We start from the raw sequence: 22,518 nt of genomic DNA, 5'->3' as shown, positions 1-22,518 counted from the left end.
GGTCACATGACAGCAGCAGAATGAGGTCGCAGAGAGACAGAGGGAGAGACAGACAGAGAGACAGAGAGGAATGTGTAGGTAGTTCTAGTAAGACTATATCCTGCAACTCTGCAGACCAGATCCTCTCAGAAACACTTTTTAGTTTATAAAAATGAGCATCCCAGTGGTGGACTTTGGTGCATACAGCCTGAGTGAGGAAGATGTTTCTGACGAGCATATGCACAACTTGAGCAAAGAGTTAGAATCAGCTTTTACACAAGTTGGTTTTGTTTATCTGAAGAACACTGGGATCACTCAGGAGGAGGTGAGAAAAAGCAGATAGAATGATTCTTTGTTTAGTGTGCTGCAGTGTGCTGAATGCTTATTACTTAAGTACAAGTATAAACTACCACGATGTGCAAATACTGCACTAAAGGTAAAACTGCAATGTTTATCAGCAAAATGTATCAAATGCAAATGTCAGTGTTTTACTACTATTATCTATCTATCTATATATGATGGTTTTGGATTAATATGACTGCTGCATTAATGATATTTTGCAATTTACTGCTGTAGGTTTAAGGTCGTGCTAATTTCAACTCCTTTAAGCCTATTGTTTTGAATCTAAACCAATGCATCATATTCTATAAGATCATCTGAAAAGTCAACTTTTCATGAGGAAAAACTGCCCTGTTTTGTGATGATGCATTTTCCAGCTAATCCAAGAGGGGTTTTCTCAACCCATAGAGGGACACTTCATCCTATAATTTATCACTAAATATTCAAATTTGGGGATACATTGTTTTCACTGGACAGGAATATGTAATCTGAAAAGTAACTAAAGCTGTCAGACAAATGTAGTGGAGTAAAAAGTTCAATGTTACCTCTGAGAGGTAGTGGAGTAGAAGTATAAAGTTTCATAAAATGGAAATACTCAAGTAAAGTAAAAGTATCTCGAATAAGTACTAAAAAAGTGCATTTTCAATTTGCATTAAAATAAATGTCTGTTATATGTCTGACTATATGCACACAATGCTGAAAACTTGAAGCTCCTGTACATAAGAATTTTTCTATTCTATTTCTGCTCATCAACAAAAAAAATACTTTCAATCAAATATAAATTCTAAATCAAGCAGGACTGAAATCTTAAGGATAACTACTTTAAAGTGTAACGTGTCTTTTCCCCTGGTGTGTGTTTGGATAGGTGGATCGTGTGCTCTCCATATCCAAGACGTTCTTCCTGCAGCCAGATGAAGTGAAACGACCCTTCAGCAGATCAACCTTCGCCATCAGTCCCAACCACGGCTGGGTGTGTTCGGAGAGTGAGAGGTAGCAATCAGAGAGTTATCAAAGCACACTTCTCACCTGCACAGGTTATCCGTTTTAAATTTAATTAAATGTTTTTTTTTTATTTTCAGGTTGAATCCCTGTCGACCAGGAGACCTAAAGGAGGCGTTCAACATTTCTTCATTTCACCCCGACATTGTAATGACTTTGTTCATTTTTTACATATCAGAGATTCATCCCACTGAATCAAAGTTCAAAGTACAAGTTACTCTATAACTGTTTTATTTCACCAGAGAATGATTTGTTTTATTTAAAATCAGTACAGCATACAGTACAACACCATCTATCCTTAGACACTTGATTCGGATTAGGGCTGCAACTAATGATTATTTTCATGGTCTATTAATCTGTTGAGGTTGCTTGGTCTGAAAAAATGTCGGAAAATGGGGAAAAATGTTGATCAGTGTTTCCCAAAGCCCAAGATGACGTCCTCAAATGTCTTGTTTTGTCCACAATTCAAAGATATTTAATTTACTGTCATAGAGGGGTAAAGAAACCAGAAAATATTCACATTTAAGAAGCTGGAATCAGAGAATTCAGACTTTTTTTTCCTTTAAAAAATTACTCAAACTGATTAACCGATTATCAAAATAGTTGGCGATTAATTTAATAGTTGACAACAAATCGATTAATCGTTGCAGCTCTATTAGTTAATTATTTTGTATTAATAATCTGAATTTGTAAAGTAACTTGTAGCTAGTGTTGTCAAGGAAATGTAGTGGAGTAAAGAGTACATATTGGCTTCCAAAATGTAGTGGAGTATAAAGTAGCATAAAATGGAAATACTCACGTAAAGGTACAGGTACCTCACAATTGTAAATAAATATAGTACTTGAGTAAATGTACTGTGGCGGTACTGATTTCCCCAGACTTTAGTTGTTCGGGCAAAAGACTGAAAAACAGTTCCCATCCACATAATAATATAAAATAAAATGCCTCCTTAATAATAATAATGAACAAATGCCTCTTCGATAACAAACAAATAAGGAAACTGAAATATTTTTATTTTTCCTTTTACCCTCCTTTAAAGTTTCCCCAAATAAAATACACTAAAAGAAATAGGTATAAAGGGTTTCAGTGAAAATCAACAAATGACTAGAATAACAAAATAAAGCCTGCAGGCGTTAGGCTATCGTGAGGCAAGCCAGATCGTTACACAAATAGCCCCTAAACGTCCCAGTGCAGGTAACCCAATTGATTGGTATTTATTTTGTTTCCCCAACTAGGATAGTCAACACTCTCAATAAACAAAACACAAAGAACACAGAATCTCAAAAGGGCCTGAAACAGACCAGAGTATCTGGTTTGGCTGATAACACATGTTGCATTTAGTGAGGGAGAGATCAGAATGAGACTGGGTGTCACTGGGTGACACTGGGTCCTTTTTTAAGCTCTACAGAAAGGGCGTCGTTACACCCTGATTGGCCAAGAGGGGAATGCACCAAGCTGCTCTCAACTATCATTTAAGAGCCAGTCCCCACACCCTGCGCAACAGGTGAACTGAATAACCCTCTAATCACTCAGCAACTCAACCAAAACAACACCAGGGAAAAGGTAAATGACAGCAAGCACCAGGGAATGGGCGGCTACAACAGTACTTAGTTACATTTCACCACTGGATCTCGTCATAACTTTTCTTCATATCACCCCATTTTGCTCAAACATGAACAGGAAACATAAAATGTGACAAGTGATTTTCTTTTTCATTTTCGATTATTTTCTAAAAATGTCAGAAAATGTTAGAAAATGGTGAAAATGTTGAGTGTCCATCTCAGTTCTCCTCTGCTGTAGAAATGGCCATCAGGTGCTGTGAAAGAGTTCCAGGAGATCCAGACGTCTTTCTTCCAGCGCTGTAAAGAGCTGAGTCTGCGTGTGCTGAAGGTGATGGCCCACAGTCTGGGTCTGGACCCGGAGGTGTTCCTGAGCGCGCACCGTCTAATAGGAAGTATGTTAACTCATGGAGCGTTGCATTGTTGTTGTTGTTGTTGGGTTCAAGCTGACGTCGGTCAGTGAGTCTAGATCAGCTGATATGTTGCTGACAACCCCGTGATCCTTTGTCTATCTGCATGGAGTCGTCTGAGCATGTGTGGACTTTTATCAGGACATCTCACATTCAAGAAATGGTTTTCTGCTGAGCAGGCAGTGCTGATAGTTTCTAAGGAAGTGTAGCATCATCCATGCAGCTGGTCCCAGCTGGTCTAGTCATGCAAACTTTCCTCACTAAGTTGTCAACCCTCAGATCACACACGCAGCCTACATGAGCAAACAGTCTTCTCACACAGCAGCATTGTGTATGACTTCCTCAGCGTCAGTTAAGGAAGCGGAGCGGTCCTCATCAATGTCGCTGACCTGATGCAGCGCTGGACCAGCGATCACTTCATCTCTGTGGTGAGTTGAGAGGAAATTTCTGCAGATATACACATCTGAATGAATAAACACCTCCCGTGTTATTTTAACCCAAACCACAATCTTTTCCTAAACCTAACTAGGTAGTTTTTGTCACGTAACTTCCGTACTTAAGTTACGCTACTTCCAGTGCGGTGTAACCGCTTCTAGCTTGCTGTAACTTAACCACGAGCCACGGCAGCTCACGGTACCACAGTCTTGGAAAGGGAGGAGTGAGCGGAGTGAGTGAGCGGGTACTCAGTTGGTTGCAATCTGCAATCACACCGCTAGATGCCACCAAATCCTACACACTGTACCTTTTAACTGTTTGTTTTACAATGATATAAGAATTATAATTATAAAAAGGTGCACAAGTATGTGCATGGAGGTGCATAAACAGTACATATTCAACTAACTCTAACCTCTTTTTGATGGAGAAGATGTCAGCCCTGTTAATAAATGAAGAAAAAAAGTGCTGCACTGGGTCAGGAAACTCTGTAATGGTAATGTTGAAGTACAAAAACAAAAACAAAAACAGGTGCTCTTCAAGGATGGGGCAAGTCGTCAAATAACAATAAAAAAAAACAGTGACTGTCCAGCTTACTTTGATAGGAAGTCCTTGGTAAGAGATGGCAGTCTGGAAAACATCCGAGGCACTCTAATTGTAAATTATAAATCCTTTGAGACATGGATAACACCAACGTCTTTCGACTCAACAAGTCTTAATCAGGGTGTGTAGCGTGGCGACAACAGGTGTTCAAATTTAAAATCTCATCAGCGGGGTCATGTGACCTGAGTCAGAATGCTACCCACTTGGAACAAACAACAAATAATATTCACAAATAAAGGAAAACAAAAAAAATTAAATATAAAGTGAAATAAAATAAATAATAATAATAATAAAAAATTAACTAGAACTATTAAGTAAGCGTATAAATTCATTAAGTGACACCAAAAAAAGGATGTATATATAATTGCAGTTGCCCCTCTCCCTCAGGTCCACAGGGTTTTGCTGCCCCCTGCTGGAGACTCCAGCACACGTCAGTCTATGGCTTTCTTCGTCCAGCCTGATGACGAGGCTCTGATAACCTGCATCGACGGTTCCAACAAATACCCGCCAGTTACAGCAGGCGACTACATCACCGAGCGCTTTAGTAGATCATATTAAAAAAACAGACACTTCATTCATACACAATGTTGATTATTATATACCTGGAATGTCTTTTTATCATAGTCACTTTTTATCAATATGTCACTTAAGATCACATGTTTTTTTTACATTATGAATAATGATTGTGTTTTTAAATCAGTGAGCCAATGTGTACGAGAAGAAGAGACTCAAACCTGCGAGCTCATTCACTTTATTGTCCACATTCAAACCTTGTACAACAGTTTCATGAATTCCTGGGTGGCGGACATAATATCAAAAAGATTATATCTTTCAGTCATTTATTCTATCGCTGATCTGTTTTATTAATCTATAATCAACACAATTTTGACCCTTTTTGGAGTTTAATCAAAGTTTCTCATCTCCTATGACAGAGACGATGCCAAATTCAACCTGCTGCGGTTTCATTTACAGTGGTGTGTAGAGAATAAATATATTAAACGTTATTCTATCATGAAAAAATGACAGAAATTCACTGTACGCACACACACATAGAATCCATACAATCGTCACTCTAACATCAGCACAGTTATATTAAATTAAAAGATTTAAATATATAATTATGTAACTTCATCTGTAAAGTAAATATATTCTTCAATCATCCGGTCCAAAGTATATATGCATTTTATGTAAGAATAAACTTTGTGAAAGTTCAGAGTCGAGAAGAGTTTCACGGCAAAAGGGTTGGCAAAATGATGGCTGCAGAGAATTGTGGGTAACCGTTGCAGTCTGGCGTCCTCCAAAGAGCTTCTATAAAACAGTCTGATAGCTTACGTTTACATATACAGTACATGATCACATTTTAAAATTAAACCAGTGTGAAAATTAACAAGTTGAAATGGAAGTTTCTAAAGAAAGAATAACGCTCTTCTCAGTAAATGTGCAGAATATATCATTCATATATTACTACGTGAAAAACGTCAATAGGACCACTTCATTCTTTAGCCAGCAGCACGTCAACTCTACAGTTACGTTTCTGACATTCATTCTTATGGAATAATCAAAATAAATAAATAATTTTCAAAGTATTTCCTCTAAGAGACAATATCAGTGACAATAAACTACAGTGTGCACTAAACAAAACATTCACTTTTCAGGCCAAAAGCCCCCCCAACATTTCACTACAAAACACTTCCCATGGAGAACAGAGTCCTTGCTGTGATGAAGGATCAAAATGACAAAAACAAAAGGGCCGATTATTCCCGAAGAACACTGGACCAGCTCCACATTTCTGATTTATGCAGCCCACTGGCACCAAATCTGAAGCCTGAAATCAGATTTTCTTATGTGCTCTTAATATTTAGGCAGATGTTTTTTTTTGTCAAGTGGCGTTTTCACATAAAAATCCTGAACAAAAATGGAAAATTTGAATCATTACAAGGCAAACACACGCACACTCACTCTCATCCACACAGCACACAGAGTAGTGACTTCTGCTAAGAGTGTCCTGGCACTGGTACGTCTTGCTGCTGGTGAGCAGGGGGCAGCGGTTGACTGTTTCCTGGTACAACTGGTGCTGGTTCACCTCCAGCTACAGCAGCGCCCGGCTCTGCAACAGAGAGTCATATTGGCACAATTGCATTTACATGATCCTGAATTTAAAGGTACTGTATGTAACTTTCAGAAGATCCTTATTATTAGTGACACCTGTGGCCGTTAAGTGAACTGCAGTCAGCATCCTGACATCCCTTCACTTCGTCCATGAATTCCTGATAATGAACAGCTCGTCGGGCATTATCCCTTACATAATGTTCTGTAATGTTCCTATATTTTATTTGAACCATTGTCTTCATGATACTAACTAGCTTGCAGTTTGCAAATTACTTTATAAGCTAATGTTATGATGCATAGCTTCTGTAAGTTACAGCAAGCTGGCCAACCTTAGCTTTATTTTGCAATATTTTGCTACGTTAGCTGCACACTGTTGGCACTTTAGGGGAGCTGAAGAGAGGCAAGGCATTCGGGAGCGCGCATAACTGTCATATTCTTTGGATTTTCCCAGCAAAACAGTCCCGAATCCCTTACATAGAAATCAGACCACAGGCTGTTATAGGCAACCGAGAAAGTCGGGGAAGGTCTCAGTTTTTAAGTTATGTTACAATCCTCACACACATTGGCAATATAAAGCGATTAATACATAAATAAATTGTTACATATAGTACCTTTAATGATGACATTTTAAAAAAGGATAATTTTCGCTCGCACAATTTCTGCTGATGTCAGCTGAGTTTTGGGGTCTTTTTTCGGATGCTACCACTGGGGGGCGCAGAAAATGTTTTAATTATGTACCTTTAAAGGGGCACTCCACTGATTTTACAAATAAAATTCAGTTCACTTTTCACAAAAACAGTTGTATAATTTCATCCGTGGCACAGGGGGTTTCCAAAGTTTGGGGAATTATGGGAATTGTAGGTTCAATTTATGGAGTTTAACTCCACTCGGGACTAAAAGTCAGGATGTCTTGGCTTCTGCTGCATTGATTGTGAGCATTCTTTTTAAAGGGTAACTTAGGTATTTTTCAACCTGGACCCTATTTTCCAATGTTTTGTGTCTAACTGACTATGGTGACAACAATTTTTTAAATTGGTCCAGTATTGCCCCAATAGCACCATATTGCAGCCTGTGAGCAGCTGCCGTCTGCAGCGCTCTCCCTCAATACTGGACCAGTTTCAGAAACTGTTGTCTCCATTAGTCAGTTAGACACAAACACATGGGAAAAAAGGGTCCGGGTTGAAAAATACCCAAAGTTAATTAACTTAATTAACCTTGAATGTCTCCTGTGGGTCCCCCAACTTTATAGAAGTGCAATAATAATGGCTGAAGCACCCCTTTAACTGTGTGTGTTCTCCTGTGTCAACTCTCTTTGGAGAGAATTAAGATTAGACAACAATTATCGCAATGTGATACTTACGTTTGGCCTCAGCTTTTATCCTTTCCATTTGCTCTACTGCCTGAGAGGAGAAAATGAGATGGAAAACATTAGAGCATCACAAAATAACATGGGAACCTCAGATCAGTTCATTATGTAAATATTTTTATAAGAACATAACAGTACCATAACTGAATATTAAGTTACAGTTTGACATGCTTTCATATCCCCTGAACCGTGGTACAAATAGCTGAATCTTGGTCTTGTTTGCTTTAACCTGCCCACTGCATCTCAAACTTGGCAGCAGTGAGTGGTGCTGCACGTCGTGCACACAATCAACAGAATACAATAATAATGTTTGGGTGCGGTTCAACAGTGCTGCTACGAGGAAGGAAGTGTTTCTGATGCCTACAAGTCATGCATATCATCAATTAGTCATGGGTTACTGTGTGGATATTACTCCATCTGCTGCACCTGTCAAGCGACTGCAGACTATTAAGGTAAGAAATCCTGATTCCTGACTGTATTTACCTGCTGTAGCCCAAACTTCTGAGCATTCAGTTCTTCCTGTTTCCTCTCCAGCTCCTCCCTCTGTTTCTGCAGCTCCACCGACTTCTTGTTGATGTCATTCTCCTCGTTGACCAGATGCTGCTCGTACTGTTTCAGCTCGTCCTCGGAGTAAAGGGGGTTTTGTTCTAAAGTCTGTGTAGGGCAGGGAATTATAGGATGTAATGAATTTAATTAATAATAGGGTGAATTTCTCATGATAGCAGCACCAAATTGTGTCACACGGTGGATTTTTGTCTTAAATTAGGCGAAATACTACCATGCATTTGTACGACTTTTATTTGATCATTTCACCAGCTGACTGGAGTTTCAACAGAGAGTAGCTCTCCAACTGATGGTTTGCTGAATTTAACATTGATAAAATACACTAACATGACAGCAAGGTCAAGCTAATTTTGACTCCGTAAACATCATCTTCTCAAGAGAAACCTCACATTTCTGTCTGCAACTATCAGAAACTTTTATTAAATCTAGCTCTTACCTCCCACTCGTCTTTTTCCAGGAACTCCTCCTTCTTAGTTGCAGCCATGAACTCGGCTAGTGACACGAGTCTGTCTTTATCGGTGTCCACCTGGACATCAACACATGAAGCTGCTTTAATCAACATAAAAATGGTCTTCAAGATTTATTGTAGGAAAGAGGAAAGCCTCAACCTTTCAACTCCTGGCTTGACAACAACACATTTTTATTGGGTTTAATGACGTCGGTGCCGTCTGGTCTTTGTCTCGTCTTAGTCATGGAAAAAAGGGTCGTTGACGAACATATTTCGTCATAGTTTTTCTTAACGAAATGAACACTGCTGTAACTGTTACTGTTACAGCACATATTTTTTTCCCCATCTCACACCACTAATAATGTCTGCACAAGTTTGTGTACAATTTACCACTTAAGCGTCCACTTCTCCATCAATGACGATTCAAGTGATGTCTGACACAGTTCTGATTTTGACACTGCTTGGATGGATAATGTATTTTTGCAGTGTAATTTAGTGTTTAAAAAACAGACAGATTCATCAAATAGGGGTGCTATAACGGAAGATTTCTAATTAAATCATAATATTTCGAATACCAATACTGCACTTTTGACAAAACGTGGCGGGGCGATGCACTTGGAACAATGTTCTGTTGCTAAATAGTCAAACTTCCAATAGAAAAAAGTCTGAATCCTGTTACTGATTACATTCAAAGGATGCCTGTATCATTTGTGGGGCCTGATCATTACTGTATCAATGACACACATGGGAGAGGCTCCACATCTGTTATTGTGGTGACTCACCTCATTCATAACGTGCTCTCTCATTCGCAGCCTCTCTTCCTCCATCTCAACCATGTCGTCTTCTTCATTTTCGGGGTTGTACACCTTCTCCAGCTTGAAGACACATACAGATGCAAATTTAACCTCAAAGGCGTCTTCATTTATGTATTACATGATCCTAAAACATGCATTACATTAACATAAATACCTCTTTAGTGAAGAGAGCTTCAAGCTCGCTCTCATCGAAGAAGCCGTCTCCATTGCTGTCTGCGACACAAAACAAATGAAAGGAATGAACACATCATTTCATCTATAGATGGTTTTGTCGCAGGCATATCAGATCAGATATCACGTCAACAGTGTGTTAGGATACATGTTGCTCATTGGATCAAACTAGAGCTGTTAAAGTTAACGGGATAATAACGTGTTAACGCAAATTGATTTTAATGCCACAAATTTATTTAACACATTAACACAACTTGTGATTTTCTGGTCGTAGCGGGCTCAGTTTTAAAGCTAGAGTGAAGATACTGGTATCATATGAAACTAGAAAACCTAAACCTACTAAATTTTGGCGAGGAAAAACTGGCATGGTCATTTTCAAAGGGTCCCTTGACCTCTGACCTCAAGATATGTGAATGAAAATGGGTTCTATGGGTACTCACGAGTCTCCCCTTTACAGACATGCCCACTTTATGATAATCACATGCAGTTTGGGGCAAAACTGTGACTTTTGTCACTAGATTGTAGAATCACATGTTAGATTCAGAACTGGCTGTATATTTAAGAGATGAGAGTGGAAACCTCTGATAGCCGTTAGTCGTTCTTGGTTACCGTGCATTTTGAAGAAGGTCTTGGGATCAAAGTTGTCTGGGTCCAAACCGTCTGACTCCTGCCACACCTCCTTCAGCTGGTCTTCACTGCCCTGCACACAAACACACAACATAGCAGCGTCAGTTCATCTTCAAGCACATCACCTCACAGTTTCCTTCAGGGTTTCTACTTGACCATTTAAATAAAACCTGCTCAACTGACTCCGTTATTTGTCCTCCAATATGTTTCTCAAACAATGGGAGTATCAGCTAATTACTGACTAGGAATAGTAAATGCAATAAGGGAGAATTCTTCTTACTCCTATTTTATGAAATGAGTTGTAATCTCTATCTGTATTAATGAACTTCATCACAGCGGGAGTCTTACAGGGTGGTTGACTCTAGGATGGTCGGCGTGTTTCTTCCTCAACTCCTCGTAGTGCTGCTCCTCCGTCTTGCGCTCCGCCTCATTCATGGAGTTCAGACGTTCCCTCCTCTCGTGCTCCTTCGTCATCTCGTATTTCTTGAACTCATCGTGGCGTTCCTTGTCAAAGTTCTCCAGGTCTTTGGTCGCCTACAAATGAAAACAAAAAAGGTGAGAAGGGGAAAATTCACACCTGGATTGTACAGCTTATAATGGTGCACTCGCTTTTCTGGAATTGATTCGAACACATGTGGTGCAATCAGAGTTGTCCTGGGTATGATAAAGCAACCTGCTGGGTGATGATCTTGTACAAATACACCTCTGTTCTGCCCTTCAAAGCCACTCAGGAGCAGTTATACCCTCGGTACTAAAACTGAGAGTCCTTTATGTCTTGGATAGTCTATACCTTTTGATCCTTGGGAATCTGAAACTATTGTTTTGGACCGATTTTTGTGACAAGAACTTGCAGGTAATTCTTTATTCGACAGCCCTACCAGTACTCGCCTGCTAAACAGTATATGGAAACGTTAAGGCCGCTGATAGTTATGTGACAAATAAAAGTCTCACAAACAAAGCAAACCCTCATAAATCAGTATCGTTTGCCAAGCAGTCCCAAGGCATAAACAGCAAATAAATGTCACGACACACAAGTGTTGTAGTACTCAAGATCGGTCTTGGTTTCTAGACCGGTCTCAAGATCACTTTTTGATGGTCTCATTTCGGAATTGACTGCATTTTTTACTTTGTCTTGTCTCGGCCTGAGACAAAGAGGATTTAAGATTGGTCAAGATTACAACTGCGGGATTATCACTAAATTATTATATACAGTATAGGTGCAATAAAAGAGGTTAACGAAGAAGAATCTTCATTTGTTTTCTGTGGGTGTTTTTATGGAAATGAATGTGGGTCTTTCAGGTCAATTTGAAGAGTGCCTGTGGTTTGCATGTTCCACATTTTATCGTAAGTGTGTCATGCAGTGTGGAACTCGCACTGGTCTGGTCTTGGTCTTGACTTGGTCTCAACCCCTCTAAGTCCTGGGCCTTGTCTCAGTCTCGATACACTCTGGTCTTGGTCATGACTTGGTCTCGGTTTAGGTGGTCTTGACTACAGCACTGCTACACACAACTACACAAAATATCGTCAGGACGGACGCATTTGATTGTAAACGCCACTGTAACAGCAGAGAGACATGCAGACCCAGTGAGCTGACTTCCCCTTTGTTTGTTTTTTAGTTCACAAGAAACATGTTTCTCTTTCAATCTCTCTCCAACATAAGAACATAAAGCAGTTAATGTTTCCAAGTTATTACATCTAAAATCTAAAAATACCAGACTGGTTAATAGAGCCGACGTGACAAACACGGCTCACTGTTTGACACCTGTAATGCTCTACAGGTTCATCCATCCTAATTATAGTAATAATATGAGGCAAGGTGTTCTTTACTGTGATTATAGGTACAGTATAACTGTGATCTAGTTACATACACACAGCAGCACTACAGTACCCACAAACAGTGTAGAGATGCATGGTCAGCATAAGCTTATAAAAAGTCCATCTAAGGGTCTAAGACAACAAATAGGAAGTGTGAGTTCTGTGGGAGGCTGCGCTACAACTTTCAGCTTTTTGTGCTACTTGAGCAGTCATTATGCCACGAGGCAACAACAGTTATTCCTCTGAAATTAGTCATTTCTTTATTTCTGCTGTGTTTGATGTAGGGTTTCCCCCTCTCATTTGGGTATGCTATGTCATGTTATTAATGGAGTAATGAGGAGACTCAACCAAAGCAGCCAAGGAAATAAATCTTCACAAAAAATTCAAACCTACTACAGTAAAGATCTATTTAGTGAACAATGTTTAGGTGTTTCTTTTTATCACTGCCCGTACCGATTGGATGAGGCGGTCCAGGTCCTCCACCTCGAAAGTGTTGGGGTTCATGTGGTTGAGGTGGTCAAACTGTTTCAGCAGGGCCTGGTGGTCCAATTTCCGGCCTGCAAGGAAGCCGGGAATGATAAAAAAAAGTTTTATTCAACTGTAAAGCAGTTAGATCAAGCGTTTGCAGTTGTAAAAACTGAAAATGTGAAACTTTTACTTATTTTAGACTGCATTCACTAGAAACTGAGATTGTGTCATTCAGTGAACTAACTCATTGGTTACTCTTTCCCATGTGTTTACCCGACACATTTCGTGCTTCAGTAGTTCTTCAGCATTTTACTGATTCACAGCTAGGCGAGCACCGGCTTTGTTTACTTAAGTTACAGGTCAAATTTGCACTGGAAAAGAGTCAAGGGACACCACATCTAAAATGTTTCCACACATCCTGTCCAAGCTGCACCATCTTGCATGATGTCTCTGACCGTTATGTTTTTAAAAGTGATGTGACTTCAACCTGTACTTCTGGTCTTTAACTACATTTAATCTAATTTGACAGATTTTTCATTCAGCAGCTCACACTAACAGGAGGTAGATGCTGTTTGACATCTGGTTCCTGTGATTAAGAGCCACATCCTATATTCGATGACCAAACTGTGTATTACAAAACGTCTTGTGCAACTTCAAGAAGCACAAGTTTGTAAGTGACACATCAGCGAGACACGCGGGACACTTACCGTTCCCCCCCTGGACGTCATGTTTGACTTTGATGAGCATCCGCAGCCTGTTCATCTCCTCCCTCTTCACCTCGTCCAGCTTAGTCCGAAAATTGTGGTGGACAAAGTCCAGCTCTTTGGAAAGTTTGCCTTGCTGCAAGCAGAAAGTCAACACGCCACCGTTCAATACAAAGTGTTCGTGCCAACAAAGAGCTTGCAAAACAACGGCATGTTTAGTGAGAGTGCAGACGTACCTTGATGTCATCCATGTTGGCATTTTTGAGCTTTTCTTTAAAGTGGGGGTCTTTCTCGAGGTACTCAATGACTTCCCTGAGGTAGCGGTCGTAGTGCAGTCCAGTCTCCTGAAGTATAAACCAGAGCACACACGTCAGTGTTTGTTGATAGAGGACTAAAATCTACATTTATCTTGTCTAACTAATGTCTAACTTGACTTAGGGCCATTATGGGGAATTTTTGTCTCACTTAGCTCTTGCTAATTCACTTGTTTGTTTTGAGCAAATACTCTAGAATGCACTGAGTTTCCAGGCAACCTTTTACCCACAAGCAAGTGTACTCTCCATGTGAAACACCCCTTGCTGAGACCCTGTAAGCCTAAATGACTCCCCCCTCGGGATGGCTGAGAGGTATTTGGTGTATTCAGCTGTAAGACCCAGATTTAAACATGATATTGCTGTATTTGACACTGACTCACAGCACTCTGTGGTGGCTCCAGCTCCTCCTCCTGAGGCTTTTCTTTGGTCTTGTCCACATTGATAGGCACCGACTGGATACACAGCCACAAACTCAGCAGAACCAGCCCACATTGGGCCATAGCTTTACCCCTCACCATCTGGTTAGACACATAAATGAGAACAAACAGGAGTTATTTGGGTAAATCATCATTTTGTGATGCACATTAGTATGCTACATCTCTTACCCCGGCCAAACTGAACCAATGGTCCCCTGACGTCCCAGACACTTGTATTAAATGTTTAGAAGGAAGGGGTTCTCTGTTTCACCGTGTATGGGACTGTCCGAAGTTTAAAAAAAAGAGACTTACATATATAACCAGAGGAAAAGCAGCAGAATTTGAAAACGATTGGAAACCTTTGTTGGAGTTTCTTGGACGTCAAGGGGCAAAGTCAAATTGAAGCTGCTGTGTGTTGCTGAGTGCTGTTGTTGAAATTATTGTGTGTTTTGGGTTGTTTTTTTGTTCTTCTTCTTTGAAGTATTTATTTATTTTGTCTTATCTTTTATTTTATTTGTTTTCTTTGTTAAATATGTGAAATACATGAAGTGTCATGTCTCTTTCTTTGAAATTCTGACTAAACATTTCATTGTATAATTTAATTATTAATAGTGTTAGTCTGTCTGTATGTGTATATATGTCTATATGTAAAATCCAATAAAAATATTGTTTAAAAAAATAAAAATGCTACATCTCTCTTGGAGTTTTTTTTAATTGCACCACCAGTACAGTGTGGGCAGGTGCTTTATGATAACAAAAAGACAACACCCTCAGTTTCTCAAGCATTGCCAAAAGGTTACAAAGCACAACTTGACCTGCAGACTACATGGGACGAGGTTATGCAAATGTGTCTTATTCTCAAAAGCAACACGTGTTTAAAATTGAAACTGCTGTGTGTTGCTGAGTGCTGTTATGAAATTGTTGTGTGTTGTTGTGTTGTTGTTTTTTTGTTCTTCTTCTTTGAGGTATTTATATATTTTGTCTTATCTTTTATTTTATTTGTTTTCTTTGTTAAATATGTGAAATACATGAAGTGTCATGTCTCTCTTTCCTTGAAATTCTGACTAAACATTTCATTGTATAATTTAATTATTAATATTGTTAGTCTGTGTGTATGTGTATATATGTATATATGTAAAATTCAATAAAAATATTGTTTAAAAAAAATAAAAATAAAAATATGCTACATCTCTCTTGGAGTTTTTTTTTAAATTGTACCACCAGTACAGTGAGTGCAGGTGCTTTATGATAATAAAAGATAACACCCTCAGTTTCTCAAGCATTGCAAAAAGGTTACAAAGCACAACTTGACCTGCAGACTACATGGGATGAGGTTATGCAAATGTGTCTTAATCTCAAAAGCAACACGTGTTTAGTGGATAAAGACACAAAGAGCTCACTTTAAAACAATTCCTCTACCATAAGCCTTACAACTTGAGAGCCTGCAGCTCAGGTTGTTTGGTGAAGATGGAAGCTAGTTAATTCATTACCCATTAGCTGCAGAAAAAGCTACAAAACAAGCCTTATTATGGAGTAAATTGCAACAATAAATCACATTTCACGTAAAGTAACATTTACTTGTAAACTGAGACTTACTTTGAGCTCCTCTTCTTTTGATTTAAGCGTTTAGTTTCCCCTCAAAGTGCCACTGGAGCTTGTTTACAGCTGTCATCCACCACCAATACAAGCCTCCTATGGCCACAACCTACAGGAGAAAAAGAAGGTTGTGATCACCATAGCAACGCCCCGCCCCCAATGCTCCTGATTGGCCAGGATTTCTTTGTAAAACAGTCGCGTTGAGAGCTGATTGGACGCTCGACCCGTCAGTCAAAGTATCTCAAACTATCAACACCGTGGCTTAAGGTGCATTGAGCCAAACTGTACGTGGCGTTCATGAACCCAGACGAGGGCGGAGTTAGTGTTTGATGCAAGAAAAACATTATTATGCATGTTTTATAACTGAATTACACATAATGAGTTATGTATTTGTGCACAACAGCACAGGTGCAGTGCTAACTAAGATGGAAATATTTAACTTTTTTTTTTAAAACAATATTTTTATTGAATTTTACATATAAACATATATACACATATACACATACAGACAGACTAACAATATCAATAATTAAATTATACAATGGTTTAGTCAGAATTTCAAAGAAAGAGAGACATGACATTTCATGTATTTCACATATTTAACAAAGAAAACAAATAAAATAAAAGATAAGACAAAATAAATAAATACCTCAAAGAAGAAGAACAAAAAAAACCAGTCCCATACACAGTGAAACAGAGTACCCCTTCCTTCTAAACATTTAGTACAAACATATTTAACATTTTAACGGAATTGATGTGATTCCTCTTCGCGTTTTGGGCCAAAATTGGTAAATACACCTGATTTATCAATGCTGCGAAATATGAGAAATTGTTTTTTAGGTTGTCCGAAAGCCCATATAAAAATCTATATTTAAAAATGCACATTTTGTGTGTTATTTAGTATTGATTGTTGCATCATTCTGGTACCTTTTTTTTTTTTTTTTTCCAATATTATATTTATTGTTTTTTTGTTCATTTTGAAACAACAGAACAAACATTCACAACCGTCCCCAATAATAACATTCTCTGCACAAAGAAACTTAACAAACCTAATATTAATATAAAATAAGCCAGTATAGATACAGGAAAAACATATTATATACAAAAAATAAATAAATAATTAAAAAGTGAAAAAAAAGAAAATGAAAATACAAATACATATATATATAGTTGTGATGATTGACAAGGATGTCAATGAACAGCTAACTTGCCTGGAGGACCCGAAACGATGCCACTCGTCATCATCATCACACCTTCTACTACCTAACTGTCATTATGGTTGTTAGCACTGAAGCTAAAGCTTATACTCACTTCCTGTGTTTAACATAAGATGCATTATTAAATAAATGCTGAAATTATTAAGATGATACATAAAAAAACTGTACAATAATACAACAAAAAGAAAAACTAAGCAGTAAAATTATATGGAAGTTTTTTTTAAAACTACACAAGCATTCACTTATTTAATAAATGTACACTAATTTGACCATTTTATATATATATATATATATATATATATATATATATATATATATATATATGAGTATAATAAGTATATGAGTATAATATATATAAGTATAAGTATATTTTGATGCTAACACTTTTACTTAAATAAGATTTTGAATGCTGTACTTTTACTTGTAGAAGGAGTATTTCTACACTGTGGCATTGCTACTTTTACTTAAATTAAATATCTGAGTTCTTCTTCCTTCAGTGGTGGTGTTGTAATGTTGTAATGCTGCATAAAACATGCTGAACTCATCCTGAACTCTTCTGCACATCCCTGCAGAACTAAACATTAACAGGTTTATTTATTTCAACACTGACTCCTTTCGTCCACACGGTGTCGCTGCGTCACCACTTAATGGGCCGTAAAGCAGCAACGCTGTATCCAACACCAACTCCACATCCAACCACCTCAACAGGAACTGACGTCTCTTCGCTGCAAGTGGATGGAAAAAAATGCAGCTGCAGGAAAAAATGGCTCCAAACAGCGCACCGCTAAAAGGTGAGAAACTGACCCTGTTAACAGTAAATGTTCTGATGTTAAAGTTTATCTTGTAGTTGTTTTAAATCAGTGTTTGTGACTCTCCGGAGTATCTGACCCGTTTACCGTCTGACTAAAACCTGCATTTCTTCCTTGTTGTGTTCAGAACCAGAGCAGTTAGTTGTCTTTGGTACTTTTAAATTAATAAATCAGTGTTCCTCAAAGTACGGAGGAAGTTAATGTTGTTTTGCTGAATTCGGTTGAGCTTTATGTTCCTTATGAACCACATATTTGTGTGTTTTTCCGCTTTGTTTCTTATTGTTAGGTTTAGCGGCTAACTTAGCATCCAACTAAGTTAAAGTTCCTATCAGAAGTATGAAGAAGTGGCAGTTTTGAGCTTGATTTCTCTGTTGTTATCGGTTGAAAGTCACTGATATCTCATATGAACAATCAGCTAGGTGCTATTTTAAGATGTGTAACGTTACAATGTGAGGAAAAACGACTTATTGACAATTCACAACGCATCATTTGGTGTCAGGTGAGCATCAGCCGACAGGTTAACTAACTAACTAGCTGTAGAGTTGTGTACAGATACAGTTAGTAACGGCTCCACCAACGGGCTGTGTTACAACATATAGCTGTCTCTGTGGGTTGGATCTCTGTTGAATGTCTTCCAAGATGGCATTATACAATACCCCAGTGCTAACCAGCAACACTTGGGATCAGATCAAACAGTGTTTTTTTTTCTCCTAAATCAAATTAATATGCAGGGATGAGCATTATAGAAATAATCTGTCTGCAAAACTGTCCTCTCATCAATATACATATTGTATTTTTACATTTTACATTGTATTATCTTTTATATATTTTTTTACATCAGATCAGACAGTGTTTTTTCCCCTAAGTCAAATTAATATGCGGGGATGAGCATTATAGAAATAATCTGTCTGCAAAACTGTCCTCTCATCAATATACATATTGTATTTTTACATTTTATATTGTATTATCTTTTATATTTCTTTTATATCAGATTAGACAGTGTTTTTTCCCCCCTAAGTCAAATTAATATGTATAGTGTATGTATAGCTGATAAAGATAAAATATGTCTGAATTTGGGGTAAATATTTTTAAAATGATGCTAAAATATGTAGAATTTATACATTTGATGGAATAATAATGCTGCCATAAAAATATGGCATCTATGGTTTGAATATATTCAAATTAGGGCTGTCAATTGATTAAGATATTTAATCACAATTAAAAATCGCATTATAAAGTCTGAATAACTAGCTAACAAGTCCTCCTTTAGGTGAGAACTAACTAAAGAGGAAACCCACACTCTGCTGTGAACACAACAGCAGTTCACACTATATAGGAACTGCTTGTGTGTGAGTTAGTGATTGCATGTTTGCATGTTACTCTGCTTATGACAATCACCAAATGTGCAATTCTGTGTTCAATTAAAGGTCCCATATCGTGCTCATTTTCAGGTTCATACTCGTATTTTGTGTTTCTGATAGAACATGTTTACTTACTGTAATGTTAAAAAAAAACTTTATTTTCCTCATACTGCCTGCCTGAATATACCTGTATTTACCCTCTGTCTGAAATGCTCCGTTTTAGTGCATTTCAACGGAATTGCAATGGAATTGTGTTGCTAGGCAACAGCTTGGGTCCATGTTTACTTCCTTTCAGCTGATGTTATTCACATACACTGCAACAGGAAATAAACTGGGACACATTTAGAATATTTACGTTTAAAATCGTGTAATGGTCTAAATATTGTAGATTTGTGACATCGCAAATGGACAAAAATCCAAACGGCTTGTTTCAAACGCACAATTTCTGAATACGGGCTGTGTGTATTTCTCCGTATAGTGAGCATTTTGATAGTTTAACAGTATTTATACAGCACTTAAACCTGCTTTATAATATAAAAGACATGAAAATCTCACTTTTTACAATATGGGACCTTTTAAAGGTCCTACAATGTAAAAGATAGGGTTAGATTGGAGGTGTTGTTACTGTGCATGCATTTTCTAAATAAAATAGTTGTCTGCTAAACCAAATACTTGGGATTTCACTCATCCAGTTGTCCTGTCAGTTTTGTTTTGTTTATAGACTTAATGATTGCCTCAGCAATAGACAAGCCAGTTAGTTATGCACCGATACCGGATCAGATATCGGGCCGATGTATCAAACAGCTGGATTGGATATTGGCGACAATGGGGCCGATCTATTCAATTGAATTATACTATATATTAGGGCTGTGTATTGGCAAGAATCTGGCGATATGATTCGTATCATGATACAGGGGTAATGATTCAATATATTGTGATACTGTAAGCAAGGCAATATATTGCAATTCTTTAAATCTAATTTCAGGAAAACTGTTATAGTATAAAGAACACACCACCATATGCATCAAATCGGAGTAAAATAAGTTTACTTTTTTAATACAATCAGAACAGTGGGATCTGCCTTTGCATTTATCACTGTCCCTGTAACATCGAACATCATAGCACTACGTTGAGAGGACACATACACTGAGAGGATGCATCTCTTTGCAAATTAAATGAAGTATTGACTGAGTTAATCTTTGCATGTTAAATATTATAAAAATCAATACAGTGTTTACTACTATATACATTATGTTCTGGAATTTTAATTCCTGTTTAGTTTTGACCAATTTGTTGCTGCATTAAAAAGGTTTACACTTGAATAGTAATTCCTGTTAATTCTGAAGATTTTTTTTACCAAGTTGCTGGTGTACAATTTGATAATAAATAACAATTCAAAGTTTTGAAAACAATGTTTAAGTTAAGTCTGATGTTGTCTTACACATCAAAGAGTGATCCCAGTCACTCCACACAGTGAGACATACAGCTTATTACTTAAACACTGGTAGTGGATCGGTACTCGGTATCGGTATCGGGACTAAAAGAAGCTGGATTGGTGCATTCCTAAAGCTAGTACAGAAAAAATAGTGATTTAGCAGATTTAGTGTATTGCTAACTTTCCCATTCCATCAACCACAGAACGTCTTGGTTACTTATTTTCCTTTTTTAAAGATGTTGTCCTGTACTTTGATCGGCTGTATAGTGTATTGCTAACATCGGCACTTTTGCACAGCTCTTACAAGGAAAAACTCGTACTCAGTCCCATTAGGTCAAAATCATAGACTGTATATAAAGAGTCTATGGTCATAATAGGTTCATCATTTTTTAAGTCTGTCTTAAAACAATAGTCAGGTGCCCATATGAAGAATGAAACAGGTTTTGCTTGCTGCAATAATTCCTCCTGCCATTAAGACATTCCCTCTTAATGTGCTTTTAATGGAAGAGAGAGGGGTCAAATCTACAGTCCTCGTTCTGTGCAAAAATGTATTCCACAGTTTATCTGAAACAGTCTGAGTAAGTGAGACAAGTGGATATCTTCCAAAGTTAAAGTCTTTTTAGGCATTCTTTTCTTGAATGTAAGGGTTTTTAAATAATATGAAATATAAAAAATATGCCCAAATCATAACATGGCAAACTGCAGCCCAACAGGCAACAACAGATGTCAGTGTGTCAGTGTGCTGACTTGACTATGACTTGCCCCAAACTGCATGTGATTATCATAAAGTGGGCATGTCTGTAAAGGGGAGACTCGTGGGTACCCATAGAACCCATTTACATTCACATATCTTGAGGTCAGAGGTCAAGGGACCTCTGAGAAAATGGCCATGCCAGTTTTTCCTTGCCAGAATTTAGCATAAGTTCGGAACATTATTTAGCCTCCTTCACGAGCTAGTATGACATGATTGGTACCAATGGATTCCTTAGGTTTTTTAGTTTCATATGATACCAGTATCTTCACTCTATCTTTAAAACTGAGCCTGTTATAACCTAAGAATTGCAAGTTGCGTTAATGCGTTTAAGAAATTAGTGGGGTTAAATAAAATTTGCATTAACTTTGACAGCCCCAATTTAAACATAATTTAGCTTAATTGAAAATCTGGAACAAGCTGATATAGAATATATGTGAACCTTTAATCTGCCTAAAGGGAACATTTAAATAAACTGTATGTTAAGGGGGTTAAAAAAAAACATGATTTTGTCTTCGTCAAACCATCAAGCAGATGATCTGGGAAGTCTCCAGACTCTCCAGTCCTATTTGTTAGTGTGACCTCTGCATCCTTTTCACTCAGTGAAGCATTTTCACTGGAGGCTCGGGGCTCGGGTAGCTGTTGTTTTCTGAATATTTGAATGTCATGTTGCATTAAGCTCTTACAGGACCTGGGCTCTGCCATCCTTTGCCATGGTGCTGTGCAACGGAGTATTTGTCTTGGCTGCAGTTTACTCCACAAGTGGGGCATTCCTCCTTTCTATGTCTGCTGTTGCCATATATGGACTTTAAGCATATGGCTATCTTGATTCAGGATCGTCTGTGTTTAGACGTGGTTTTAGTTATCTTAGTTTAGATTGAGTCCTCCTTTTGTTATACAGCATACATTGACCTTTTCTTGGACTTCCTTGAATTGGAACTACTGTATATTGGATTACCTGCCCAATTATCTACAGTGCAAAACAGTTCAAAAGAAAAACTAAATGTTTATGAACTTTAATCACATTATGTGGTTTCTCAGATGACCCAGTGTTTACATACAGAATCAGGAAGTAGCTGCTGTTTAGTGTTAGTCTCAGTGTTGGCAGTTCAGGGGCTCTGACCTTTTGGTTACAGAACAGTGACTTTAACTACGAATGCTTCAATCTGCATTAGCATGCATTCTAACTGTGTGCAAAATCAATAATATAC

General features: G+C 37.9%; 3 protein-coding genes across 4 annotated transcripts in view; 2 read left to right on the top strand and 1 right to left on the bottom strand.

Annotated features, from left to right (window-relative positions):
* Positions 1-7: 7 nt before the first annotated feature.
* Positions 8-5,905, top strand: LOC141766903 (uncharacterized). The gene is made up of 6 exons (XM_074634073.1): positions 8-304; positions 1,184-1,308; positions 1,398-1,464; positions 3,118-3,331; positions 3,644-3,714; positions 4,709-5,905. The coding sequence occupies exons 1-6, from the start codon at positions 152-154 to the stop codon at positions 4,877-4,879; spliced, it is 801 nt and encodes a 266-aa protein (XP_074490174.1). The 5' UTR covers positions 8-151; the 3' UTR covers positions 4,880-5,905.
* LOC141766717 (nucleobindin-2-like) lies at positions 5,057-15,895 on the bottom strand. Its single transcript, XM_074633813.1, has 13 exons — positions 15,735-15,895; positions 14,103-14,240; positions 13,645-13,752; positions 13,412-13,544; positions 12,690-12,793; positions 10,770-10,955; positions 10,404-10,494; positions 9,778-9,836; positions 9,591-9,683; positions 8,797-8,886; positions 8,280-8,450; positions 7,791-7,830; positions 5,057-6,428 (listed from the first exon to the last, which is right to left on the bottom strand). Exons 2-13 carry the CDS (start codon positions 14,238-14,240, stop codon positions 6,316-6,318), a joined length of 1,326 nt encoding a protein of 441 aa, XP_074489914.1. The 5' UTR covers positions 15,735-15,895; the 3' UTR covers positions 5,057-6,315.
* A 1,716-nt stretch (positions 15,896-17,611) lies between these two features.
* The window catches only part of pik3c2a (phosphatidylinositol-4-phosphate 3-kinase, catalytic subunit type 2 alpha), a 56,366-nt gene continuing 51,459 nt past the window's right edge, over positions 17,612-22,518 (top strand). Inside the window, exon 1 of one of the 2 annotated variants that reach the window (XM_074633805.1) lies at positions 17,612-17,742. The gene's annotated coding sequence lies outside the window, so the exon portion shown is untranslated. The remainder of the gene's footprint in view (positions 17,743-22,518) is intronic. The other variant, XM_074633806.1, reaches the window with a different exon arrangement.

The sequence above is a fragment of the Sebastes fasciatus genome, chromosome 4, assembly GCF_043250625.1.
Source record: "Sebastes fasciatus isolate fSebFas1 chromosome 4, fSebFas1.pri, whole genome shotgun sequence".
Lineage (NCBI taxonomy): Eukaryota > Metazoa > Chordata > Actinopteri > Perciformes > Sebastidae > Sebastes > Sebastes fasciatus.
Note: the sequence above shows the minus strand (reverse complement) of the source record. Positions and strands in the feature narration are given on the sequence as shown.